This window comes from Barbus barbus (assembly GCF_936440315.1).
Source record: "Barbus barbus genome assembly, chromosome: 49".
Taxonomy (NCBI): domain Eukaryota; kingdom Metazoa; phylum Chordata; class Actinopteri; order Cypriniformes; family Cyprinidae; genus Barbus; species Barbus barbus.
Window position 1 is genome coordinate 925,061 of NC_136727.1, and position 12,331 is coordinate 937,391.

At 32.2% G+C, this 12,331-nt stretch overlaps 1 protein-coding gene across 1 annotated transcript in view; it reads left to right on the forward strand.

The window, feature by feature from the left end:
* Positions 1-9,868, forward strand: part of LOC306867807 (serine/threonine-protein kinase 38-like) — an 11,429-nt gene extending 1,561 nt beyond the window's left edge. Inside the window, exons 3-13 of the mRNA XM_079413699.1 lie at positions 419-470; positions 2,450-2,572; positions 2,663-2,746; positions 3,501-3,624; positions 3,883-4,037; positions 4,172-4,274; positions 5,904-5,965; positions 6,044-6,161; positions 7,139-7,358; positions 7,434-7,528; positions 9,030-9,868. Of these exons, the coding sequence (XP_079269825.1) occupies positions 419-470; positions 2,450-2,572; positions 2,663-2,746; positions 3,501-3,624; positions 3,883-4,037; positions 4,172-4,274; positions 5,904-5,965; positions 6,044-6,161; positions 7,139-7,358; positions 7,434-7,528; positions 9,030-9,172 (1,279 nt within the window). The 3' untranslated portion in view covers positions 9,173-9,868. The remainder of the gene's footprint in view (positions 1-418; positions 471-2,449; positions 2,573-2,662; positions 2,747-3,500; positions 3,625-3,882; positions 4,038-4,171; positions 4,275-5,903; positions 5,966-6,043; positions 6,162-7,138; positions 7,359-7,433; positions 7,529-9,029) is intronic.
* Positions 9,869-12,331: the final 2,463 nt, after the last annotated feature.

Sequence of the window (12,331 nt, forward strand, 5' to 3'; positions counted from 1 at the left end):
TAAAGAGTGTTACAGCTTCACAAAGAGCTCTTTATTCTCCCCAGCAGCCCAAAACATGCTCAAGTCACACTTAAAGCATGATATTAAAGGAGCAAAGCACTGAATCAGTGATCTGAAGCGTTGTGCTCTGTCAATGGAGCATAACATCATTCCTCTGTGGTGAAACACTCTGTTGCTCAACCTGTGTTGCTCATTCTCTCAGTGTTTATAACATTCAGAGTTTGACACGGAATGAACTTTCCAACCTGTTTACTTCCATAATATGATGGATTATTAGTGTGCACCATATTCACTGAATACTACCTACTATTTGTTTAAAATTAAAATATTTTGACCAAGGAAGTAGTCTGCATGCTTCAGAAATATGATGAGAAATATTGCAATTTGCATCTTGTAATCTCGAATATTCTGTTGACAGGCAGCAAAAACTGGAGAAGGTGATGGATGAGGAAGGACTGCCTGATGAAGAGGTAACAAACACACACTTCACACCAAGAACAGTAATCATAACTATGTACATAATGATCTTGATAACCAGTGTTGGGGAGTAGTTAACTACAAGTAGCGACGCTACTAACTTAACTACATTTTTCAGTAGCTTGGCAGTAGCTCAGTTGCTTTTTAAACAGTGTAGCTTTTCCAGTAGCTAACTACTTTTTGCAGCAAGTAGCGGTGTAGCGCGAGCAAAAGCTACATTGCGTTTTGTCGAGCCTGCGCGAATCAGCGCGATGCAAGGATATTCTTCTTGTTAGATTACAAACTCATTTTTTGCCATTACTGCCACCTGTTGTTTAATCACGCATCTTGCGGCTAACGGTTCACTGATGTACAGAAGTGGGTTGACACACCCATATTATCCATGATGGAGCAAGACGTGCCGGCAGATTTGGAGGATGGAGAAACAACTAACGTTAATTACCCATGGCCTTATTTGTCCAAGTTCATGTCTCTCAAAGAAACGACAAGTAAAGGTTACACTTTTTGTAACAGTCTGAGATATTTGAGTGTTGTGTGTAATAAAACCATAATTAAACAGAATTGTATTGCATTGTTTTAAACACTAAATATTTTACTTAAAACATTCCTCAGACACTTATTCAGTTATTTATAATATACGTTGTTCAAAAAAATAAAAAGTAGTTTCAATGTAGCTAGCTACTTTTTGATAGTAACTTGTAGTGTAGCTAACTACTTTTCCAAAAGGGTAGCTTGACTGTAGTTTAACTACTTTAACTTACGAGTAGCTTGTAGCTTGTCAAACTACAGTTTCAGAGTAGCTTCCCCAACACTGTTGATAACTACAACTGCAATCGTAACAATATTTAGAACGATAAATAGAGTGATCAGAATAAATGTAATCATAATGATATTTATAGTCATAACTAGAATGATAACGTTACCTACAATGATAACTGTAATAATAACTAGAACCGTAATGATAACTAATATCTGTAATGATAACTATAATGATAGCAGTAGCTATAATGATAACTGTAACGATAAGTGTAATCATACCTATATCTGTACCGATAACTGTAATCATATCAATATCATTATCAATATCTATAATGATAATAGTAGCAATAGTGATAACTGTAATCACAAAAATATATGTACCGATAACTATGATAACAATAGCTATAACAAAAACTGTAATTAAAACAACATTGTTACTGATAACTATAATGATAATGATAATTATAGTGACAACTAATGATAATGTTATCTGAACCGATAACTATAACGATAACAGTGGCTATAACAATAACTGTAATCATAATGATATTTGTACCGATAACTTTAATTATAATGATAACTGTAATCATAACAACATATGTACCGATAACTTTAATCATAGCGATATCTGTACCGATAACTATAACGATTACAGTAACTATAACTTTAATCATAACGATAACTGTAATAAAAATGTAAAAACATATATAAATAAAAAATGTTAAAGAAAAAGAGTAAACAAACGATATCTCGTAACAATAAGTTAAATGGTAACAATACCTATAATGATAACGATAGCTATAATGATAACTGTAATCATAACTGTACTCATTACTGTAATGATAACGTAAATGATAATGATAACTTAATGCTAAATGATAACGATAACTGTAAACAAACAATAAGTTAAATGGTAACAATACTTATAATGACAACTATAATTATTACTGTAATTATAATCATTACTATAATGGTAATGTGAATGATAATGAAAACTTAACTATAACGATAACTATATTAGATTGTCATTGTTCTTATCGTTCATCAGCTGGAAAAAAATAGTTGTTAATGTTATAGTTGTGGTGTGGACTTTGCGATTCTTTAAATCGACTTACCTTAGTTAGATTGGTTATTATTACAGTAAATGTTTCTATACATACATAAGTATATGAATATATAAATATTTTCATATTATGTACTTGTTGTGTTCCAGAAGCGCATGCGTCGCTCCCAACACGCTCGTAAGGAGACCGAGTTCCTGCGGCTGAAGAGAACCAGACTGGGTCTGGACGACTTTGAGTCGCTGAAGGTGATTGGACGAGGAGCGTTTGGGGAGGTGATTATGATAATGAGCGCTGATGACACACTGATGAATCTGTGTGTGTGTGTGTTATACAGTAAATGAATGTGTTTCTGCTGTCTGCAGGTGCGTCTGGTCCAGAAGAAAGACACAGGACACGTTTACGCCATGAAGATCCTTCGCAAAGCCGACATGCTGCAGAAAGAGCAGGTGACGCCTAACGAATGTGTCATTAAAAACACATCATGATCACACCACCAGTAAATTAATGATAATGCAGATAGAGAACAAAATATTAACAAATAAAATGAAGCTAAATAATGATTTTATTATTTTTAATTTTATTTTGTGTTGATTTTTTTTTTTTAGTATTTGGATATTTGATGTTATTCCATTCTAGTCATTTTTTTAAATAATACAAAAATTGTGTACTTTTGTTTTATTTTATTTTTTGTGTCTATTTTGTCATTGTATGTCATTGTCATTTTTGTTTAATTGTATTATTTAATTTGGTTATTTTATTTTAAGTTTATATTATATTTAATTTATTTGATTTGATTTTGTATTCATATCATTGTGCCATTTTTGTTGTATTATTTTTGGTTAAATTATATTATTTTATTTTGTAATTTTATGCTATTTTTGTTATTTTTTTCTCTTTTAAATTGTTTGTAATTTTTGTATTTTAGTTTATGTAATTTGCATAATTTCTATTTTATTTTGTCATTTTGTCACGCCATTGTGCTATTTTGTCATTTTTGTTTGATTTATTATTTTATTTTATTTTATTTTGTTGTATTTATTTTTTAATGTTACGCTATTTTTGTTTTACGTCATTTTATTTTGTAATTTAGATTTTTTAAAGAATTTTATTTTGTTTTATTTTATTTATATAGAATTTTCTTACATAAAATTACATTTTTGTTATTTTATTTTATGGTTTTGATGTTCTGTTGTGTCTCAGGTGGGTCATATCCGGGCGGAGCGGGACATCTTGGTTCAGGCAGACAGTCTGTTGGTGGTGAAAATGTTCTACAGTTTTCAAGACAAACTGAACCTTTACTTGCTCATGGAGTTCCTGCCCGGAGGTGAGAGCATTTGTGTAACGAACTTCTTCATTTGGTACTCAAGTAGATTTCAGATGTGTCTTCAGGTTCACTTCATATTGCTTTAGACTTTTCTTCAGAACATTTCAAACACGATTCATTGAAAGACTGACTCATAAGAATGATTCGATTTGATTTTTTTAAAAGAATCAGTGAATCAAGAATCCAAATCACTCCTTGTGCTTTTGATGATCAAGTACGTGAAATATCATGGTGTGACCGATCTCTTGTGTTCTCCAGGAGACATGATGACGCTGCTGATGAAGAAGGACACACTGACCGAGGAGGAGACGCAGTTTTACGTGGCTGAGACAGTTCTGGCCATCGACTTCATCCATCAGCTGGGCTTCATTCACCGAGACATCAAACCAGATAACCTGCTGCTGGACTCCAAGGTCAAACACCCTGACAGGGACAGGAAGTGACTCAATAACCCACTTCCTGTGCCCTTTCACAGCACTTCTCTGTCAGCGAGGCGTCTGATTGGCTGAGAGCTGTGTTTCATTACCTGTGTATGTTTGTGTTTTAGGGTCACGTCAAGCTTTCTGATTTCGGCTTGTGTACGGGACTCAAAAAGGCGCATCGGACCGAGTTTTATCGCAACCTGAACCACAGCCAATCAAACGACCTCAGTGAGTGAACAAAGATTCAGGATAATTCTCTGAAATCTCTTTTCGAACTTGATCCGATGTACGGAATTCCCGTGTCGCACTTCCGAACAGCGCAGACTTCCATAGACTTCCATTCAGGGCGTGAAAACTTTTTCACAAAAATTCCTATAGACTGAAGCCTATGATAACATGTTAAAACATGCTAGCAATGTGTTAGCAATCATGCCAGAAACATAGCAAAGTGTTAACGCATGTTAGCAACATGCTAAATCATGTTAGCCATGAGCTAAAACATCCAAACGACATGGTCATTCATGTTTAATGTTAGCACGTGTTAATTAATGCTAGCACAGTGATAAAAAATGTTAAAAAACGCCAATTTAACATGTTAAAGACATGTTAGCAACAGCACAAACTCGCAAACTTCCATTCAGGGTGTGGAAACTTTTACACAACAACTCTTATAGGGCAAAGTTTATCAAAAAGCCTATAATTACATATTAACACATGCTAGCAATGTGTTCGCAAAAATGCCAAATCATGCCAGAAACATGCTAGCAAAGTGCTAACTCATGTTAGCCATGAGCTTAAACATCTTAGCAATATGCTAATCAGCATTGTCTTACAACATCCAAACAACATGGTCATTCATGTTAGCCTTTGCTAACATGTTAATGACGTGTTAATTCATGTAAGCCTAGAGTTAAAACATGTTCAAGCTAGCAACATGTTAAACATGCTAGATACATGTTAGTCATGTGTTAAAACAGGTTAGAAACATGCTAGCATAGTTTTAAAACATGATAGCAACATGCTAAACATGTTACAGAACATGCTAGCAATGTTACTTCAAGCATGGTGTTAAAACATGTTAGCAGCATGTTAAACATATTAGAAACATTAGCAACTTCATAATTCATATTAATGTGTTAAAGATGCTAGAGATATGCTAGCACATTCATGTTTGCATAGTGTTAAATCATGTTAACAACATGTTAATTCAAGCTAGCATAGTAATAAACATGTTATAATTCATGCTAGCATAGTAATAAAAATGTTAACAACACAATTAACATGCTAAAACCATGTTAGCAACATGCTGATTCAAACATGGTTTTAAAATATGCTAGCTGCATGATATTTTATGTTAATGTTTTAACTTTGATATCCATGTGTTAAACATGTTAGAGACATGCTTGCACATTAATGTTTGCATAATGTTAAAACACGTTAAACATGCTAACCATGGTAAACCATGTTAGTGTCATGCTAAAACATGCTAGCACCATGTTAAACATGTTAGCAAATGCTAGCATAATGTTAAAACCTGTTAACGGTTATGCTGATTCATCCTAGCAACATGTTAAACATGGTAGAAATATGTTAGCATCATGCTAATTCATGTTAGCCATGTGGTAAAACATGGTAGAAACATGTTTGCAACATGCTAATTCATGCTAGCATAGTGTTAAAACGTGCTAATTCATGTTAGCAACATGCTTAAAGATGTTAACAAAATGCTAAGTCATGTTAGTTACATTTTATTGCCTTTCTTTGAGTAAAATCTTCAAAGTTCGAGTTATTTGAAACTTTTAGACCTGGTTTTGTGAATATTCAGTATTAAATGAGTAATTTGTGTGTTTCTCGTAGCGTTTCAGCACATGAACTCCAAGAGGAAGGCCGAGACGTGGAAGAGAAACCGGAGGCAGCTGGTCAGTGTTAGCGACGGCTTCATTAGCCCGTTCACAGCACACAGGAAGTGATGTGTTATGTTGCTCCGCTTCTTTCAGGCCTTCTCCACGGTGGGAACGCCGGACTACATCGCGCCGGAGGTCTTTATGCAGACCGGATACAACAAGCTCTGCGATTGGTGGAGTCTGGGCGTCATCATGTACGAGATGCTGATTGGTAAGAAGCTAAATTTATGCAAATGAGATCGCAAACCGTTAGAATCGTTTTTAATGAAAAACTATTTAAATTACTGTGTGACGCTGTAGTATTTAGATCATAAAATAAGTGGTGTTTTCTGATAAGGAAGACATTAATTGTTTTTTTTAATTGAAAAAATTTGATTATGAATTAAATATAATGTACATGATCTTGTAACTTTGTATTATTCAGGTGTTTTCAAAAAGTTTCCGAATGTTTTTTGCTTATTTTTGTAAGAATACAAAATTAATAGCTCTTACATATTTTTTATGGTAAAATATGAAATAATAAAATTTACATAAATAAATAAATTTTATAAGAATACTCATCTTTCATTCTCAAATGGTGCATTGCATTGAAATGTTAGTAACGTTAATAATATTAAGTTACATCAAGAAGAAAGAAATAATTAAATGAGTGGTTTAAAATAAACTATATCAAGAAAGAAAAAATATATTTTTAAAATAATTTAATAAATTAATTATTCAAAATAACTTACACCACAAATGAATATATATTTCTTTTTTTTTAATAAATTAAATTAATGCTTTAAAATGAATTGAATCAATGCAAATTTAAATACTAAAATAAATGAATTCTTCAAAATAAATTACATGAAGTCGGAAAAATAATTTTTAATTATTAAAATAAATTAATTACATTTTTATTTTTAAATGAATTACATCAATAAGGAAAAATAATTTAATTATTAAAATAAATTAAATTAATGCTTCAAAATAAATTAGGTTGAGAAAATACATCAAGGTGGAAAAATTATTTAATTATTAAAATAAATTATTCAAAATAATGCTTTAAAAGAAATTACATCAATAAGGAAAAATATTAAATTAAATTTGAATTGTTAGAATAAATGAGTGCTATTTAAGGTGTCTGCGACACTGGCCGATCTCTATGGAGTGTGTGTTGTTGAAGTGTGTGTGTGTGTGTGTGTGTAGGCTACCCTCCGTTCTGCTCAGAAACTCCTCAGGAGACCTATAAGAAGGTGATGAGCTGGAAGGAGACGCTGGTGTTTCCTCCGGAGGTGCCGATCTCGGAGCGAGCGAAGGCTCTGATCCTGCGCTTCTGCTGTGAGGCCGATCATCGCATCGGAGCCGCCGGCGTCGACGAGATCAAGAGGAACGGCTTCTTCGAGGGCGTCGATTACGATCACATCAGGTCTGACCGTGTGACGCGTGTGTTTGATCGAGCGTGGAGTATCTGATCTAACCATGATTCTCCTCTCATTCACAGAGAGAGACCTGCCGCGATCCCCATCGAGATCAAGAGCATCGACGACACGTCCAACTTCGACGAGTTCCCCGAGTCCGACATCCTGCAGCCCACCGGTAACAGCTTCACTTCCTGTTCATTCCTACAAAACCAGTGCTTCCAAGCTAATTACATTCAAATATAAATAGTAAATAAAATTAATGCTTGAATAAAGAACAAAAATTAAGTAAAATTAATTATATCAAGAATAATAATAATAAAAAAATAATAAAGTAAATAAATGACATCAACAAGGATACAAATTATTTAAATAATTATTGATATAAATTAAATAAAAAATAAACTACATAAAGGAAAGTTAGAATTTTTACTAATTAATGTTTGTATTTCAAACACATCTTTTTTTAGCAGAACTGTAATTATATCTGTCATTACAGACAGATGTTAATAACTTTTAAATTGAATTCATTCTTCAAAATAAAGTACATCAAGAATGAAAAATTGTTCATTATCAATCTAAATTAATTAAATAAATGCTTTAGAATTACATCAAGAAGGGCAAATTAAATAATTATTAAATTAACACTTCAAAATAAATTACATCAAGGACATTAAAGTAAATTAATTAATTAAATAAACAAATTACGAGGACAAATTAAATATTTTTTTTCTTATTGATGTAAAAGAAGCACAAACTAAATACCTAGTAAAAGAATGCTTCAACATAATTTACACCAAGAATGAAAATGTAATTAATTAATTACATTAAATTAATGCTTCAAAATAAATTACATCAAGAATGAAAAATTTAAACCGTTTAAATGTTTGTATCTCAAAAATTGAATTGCAGTAGAAACATAATTATATCATTAAAAAGGTATTAATATAACATTATAATAAAAACTGCCTTGTGTGCCATTGAGATGATTAGAAATCAATTATAGCCTTTAATATTATAGCAGCGTAACTGACAGGTTTCCCTAATAATTCACAGCAATAGTTGAGAGAGATTTCATTTCCTTGAGAAGTTGATGTATTGTTCCTGATATTTATGCATATATAAACACACACTGCCGCTCAAAAGTTTGGGATCAGCAAGATTTTTAATGCTTTTTTAAAGAAGTCTCTTTTGCTCATCAAGGCTGCATTTATTTGATCAAAAATAGAGAAAAAACTGTAATATTGTGAAATATTATTACAATTTAAAGCAACAGTTTTCTATTTTAATATACTTTAAACTGTAATTTATTTCTGTGATCAAAGCTGTATTTTCAGCATCATTACTCCGGTCTTCAGAGTCACATGATCCTCCAGAAATCATTCTGATGTATTATCAATATGCTTATTTATTATCAATGTTAATATATTTTTTTGTGATCCTTTTTTCAGGATTCTTTGATGAGTGAAAAGTTAAAAAGAATGGCATTTATTCAAAATATAAATCTTTTCTAACAATATAAGTCTTTACTATCACTTCTTTTAATCAGTTTAACACATCCTTGCTATTCATTTCTATAAATTCTTAATAAAACGACTGATCCCACACGTTTGAAGGGCAGTGTATGTATTGAATTGAATCCTAAAGCTTGTGTTTGAACGCTGTTCTGCTCTGTTGAGGTCCGGCGGTGGCCAGCAACCATCACCCGGAGTCAGACCACAAGAACAAGGACTGGGTCTTCATTAACTACACCTACAAGCGCTTCGAGGGCCTGACGGCCAGAGGAGCCATCCCCGCCTACATGAAGAGCGGCAAACGATGAAGCCGGAGCCATTCTCAAACAATTAACATGGCTTAATGCATTCAAACTGTGTTTTTAACCTTTAAAAATGAGACATCAGAAAATTAATGTATTGCTACTTTCCATCTTATTGAGACACAAATATTACAATTTCATGATATTTCTTTTCAAAACTTGACTCTTCTGTCACTCCTTTTGGGGTATAAATTCACTGAAAACAGAAACGTGTTTATCAATGCTTATTACAACATGGGTGTAATTCCTGAACGCTTTGGAGTACAGACCTAAAGTTGGTCTTTTTAAAAAAAGACACATAGCATGTTATTGCTGAAGTGAAAGCATCTCATCTCAAAAAAGTTCTAAAAGTTTGTTTACAGTAAAGATAATGAAGTAAACTAATTGTTTTATATTTTATAAAACATGTTGCACTCTAAAATTGCTATAAAATCAAAGCCATATGTCTAACCAAGATATGTTCCAAATTTGAAGTTGATATCAAAAAATTCCTGTGAGATTTAGTTTGGGTGCAGTACCACTAATAACCACTGGGTGACACCCAAACTCTGTAGAATGCAGTTTTCTGTCTCAAATCAATCATTTTCTGTCTTCTATTACAAAACAGTCACCAAATATGGTAACCTTGACTGTCAGACCTTTCCAACGATATCCGTTTCGTCAAGATTACCAATAGATTTGATTTTCTAAAACACAAGCCACAAAATCATATAAAAAAAATTAAAAGTTTTTATATCTTGATTTATACCCCTAACAGAGCGACGTATCCCTGAGATACAAACATTTAGAGACAGATTAGGCAAAATGTACGCATTTAATTCATCAAATTCATGTTTTGAACAGCAGATGGCGCTGCATGCACCTAAAATAATCATTCATAAATTTCGAAAAGTTTGAAGCGAATTACAATTACAAGGGTTATCTGAGTGTGCGGATAAAAACTAGACTAGAGCGCCATCTGCTGTTAAAATCTAAGCTCAGAATCGTGATTTATCGTCGCAGCCCTAATATAACGTACAGACAAGCAGATACGAGCCACAATGCGAACACATTTAATTACGCATTTAGCGTTTTCCTTCCATAGAAAACCGTTAGAAGGAAAACGCTTAACAGATAATTAAACACAGTGTGTTTTTTTCTGGACTCATCTGCTTGTTTGTACACAGTATGCTTTATTAATAATGTATTTGAGTTTGGTCTTTTAAAAACACTGTTTTAATGCATTAAGCGTTTTTCCCATTCAGAGAAAAAAACACTAGCGAAAAATCATCAATCAACACGTCATCATCAGAATCAAGTTTTTATGCTGGAAAGCTTTTGTGGGTAAGATTTAGCAGATCTAATACCAAAAAAAGCTTGTTTTTCTGTAAACGTTTTGTTCACTTTTATAACGTTAGCGCTTCCCTTACGAAAATGAACCATGTTTTTTTACTACAAATAAAACCAAAAAACCATGGTAACCTCAAAGTAACCATGGTCTTGCTACACTAACCATAGTTCAACTACGGTATTTGTAGTAAAACTACGGTTACACAAACGGTAGTCAATACACCAAAAAAATATGGTTACTACACTTTTACTTTAATAAAACCATGGTTCATTTTTGTAAAGTTTATGAAGTGCTGTGGATGTTTAAAGCTATATATATATATATATATATATATATATATATTTTTTTTTTTTTTTTTATATATTGTTTTTTTTTTTCACAACCAGTCAAAAGTTTTTAAACAGTAATATTTTTAATGTCTGTTAAAGAAGTCTCTTCTGCTCATCAAGCCTGCATTTATTTGATCCAAAATACAGTAAAAGTAGTAATATTGTGAAATATTTTTGCTATTTAAAATAACTGCTTTTTATTTGAATATATTTGAAAATGTAATTTATTTCTGTGATCAAAGCTGCATTTTTAGCATAATTACTCCAGTCACATGATCCTTCAGAAATCATTCTAATATTCTGATTTGCTGCTCGAAAACATTTATTATTATAATTAATATTATGTTGAAAACAGTGGAGTAGATTTTTTCAGGTTTCTTTGATGAATAGAAAGTTCAGAAGAACAGCATTTATAAAATGATCATGATTATCATGTCTTTTGATCAATTTAAAGCATCCTTGCTAAATAAAAGCATTAATTTCTATAATTTATTAAAAATTACACTGACTCCAAGCTTTTGAATGGTATAGTGCATAATGTTACAAAAGATTTCTATTTCAGATAAATGCTGTTCTTCTGAACTTTCTATCAAAGAAACCTGAAACAAATCTACTCTTGTTTTCAACATAATAATAAATGTTTGTTGATCAGTAAATCAGTATATTATTATGATTTCTGAAGATCATGTGACACTGAAGACTGCAGTAATGATGCTGAAAATACAGCTGCAGATCACAGAAATAAATTACAGTTTAACACATATTCACACAGAAAACAGTTATTTTAAATAGCAAAAATATTTCATAATATTACTGCTTTTGCTGTATTTTGGATCAAATAATGCAGGCTTGGTGAGCAGAAAAAACATAAAAAATATTACTGTTAAACTTTTGACTGGTACTGTATTTTGTGCCATTTGTACATTATTTTCAGGGCTGGAACGCCTCATGTTTGTCCATCAGCAGTTTATTTTTGATTATTATGACAAGTTATGGGTGCCGCCCCATAGATGCAGTTAGTGTTAGTATGATACGGATGTGTTTTATCTGGTGAGTGTGTGTTTGAAGCGTTTCTGCCTCTCATTCTGAGCTTTCATGGCTGTATTTGCTTATAGACGGTCGCGTCATGAGATTTGACTGTCAAAGGTACTGACTGGTCACATGATCACCGAATCTGCCTTCATGAATGAATGGATTTGCTTATGTCAGTACGATCAATATTTGGTACGATCAATCCATTTGGTTTCATCTTCTGTAGTTTTATGTGTTGCATACAAGCCTTTTATTTCAAAAGTAGTTTCTTGAAAAAAACTCTCCTGTTTAATTTGTTCTCATCTAGCATGCAGTGCATCATTAAATATTTTTATTTAGATATTTAACCATCTTTAATTGTATCTGAAGAGCTGTTTTTGTAATGTGTGTGTTTGTGTCTTCAGTATATTTTCTTGTGCACAAAGTGCGTTTAAAGTTTATAAGTACATGCAATAAAAATGTTACATGCTTTTT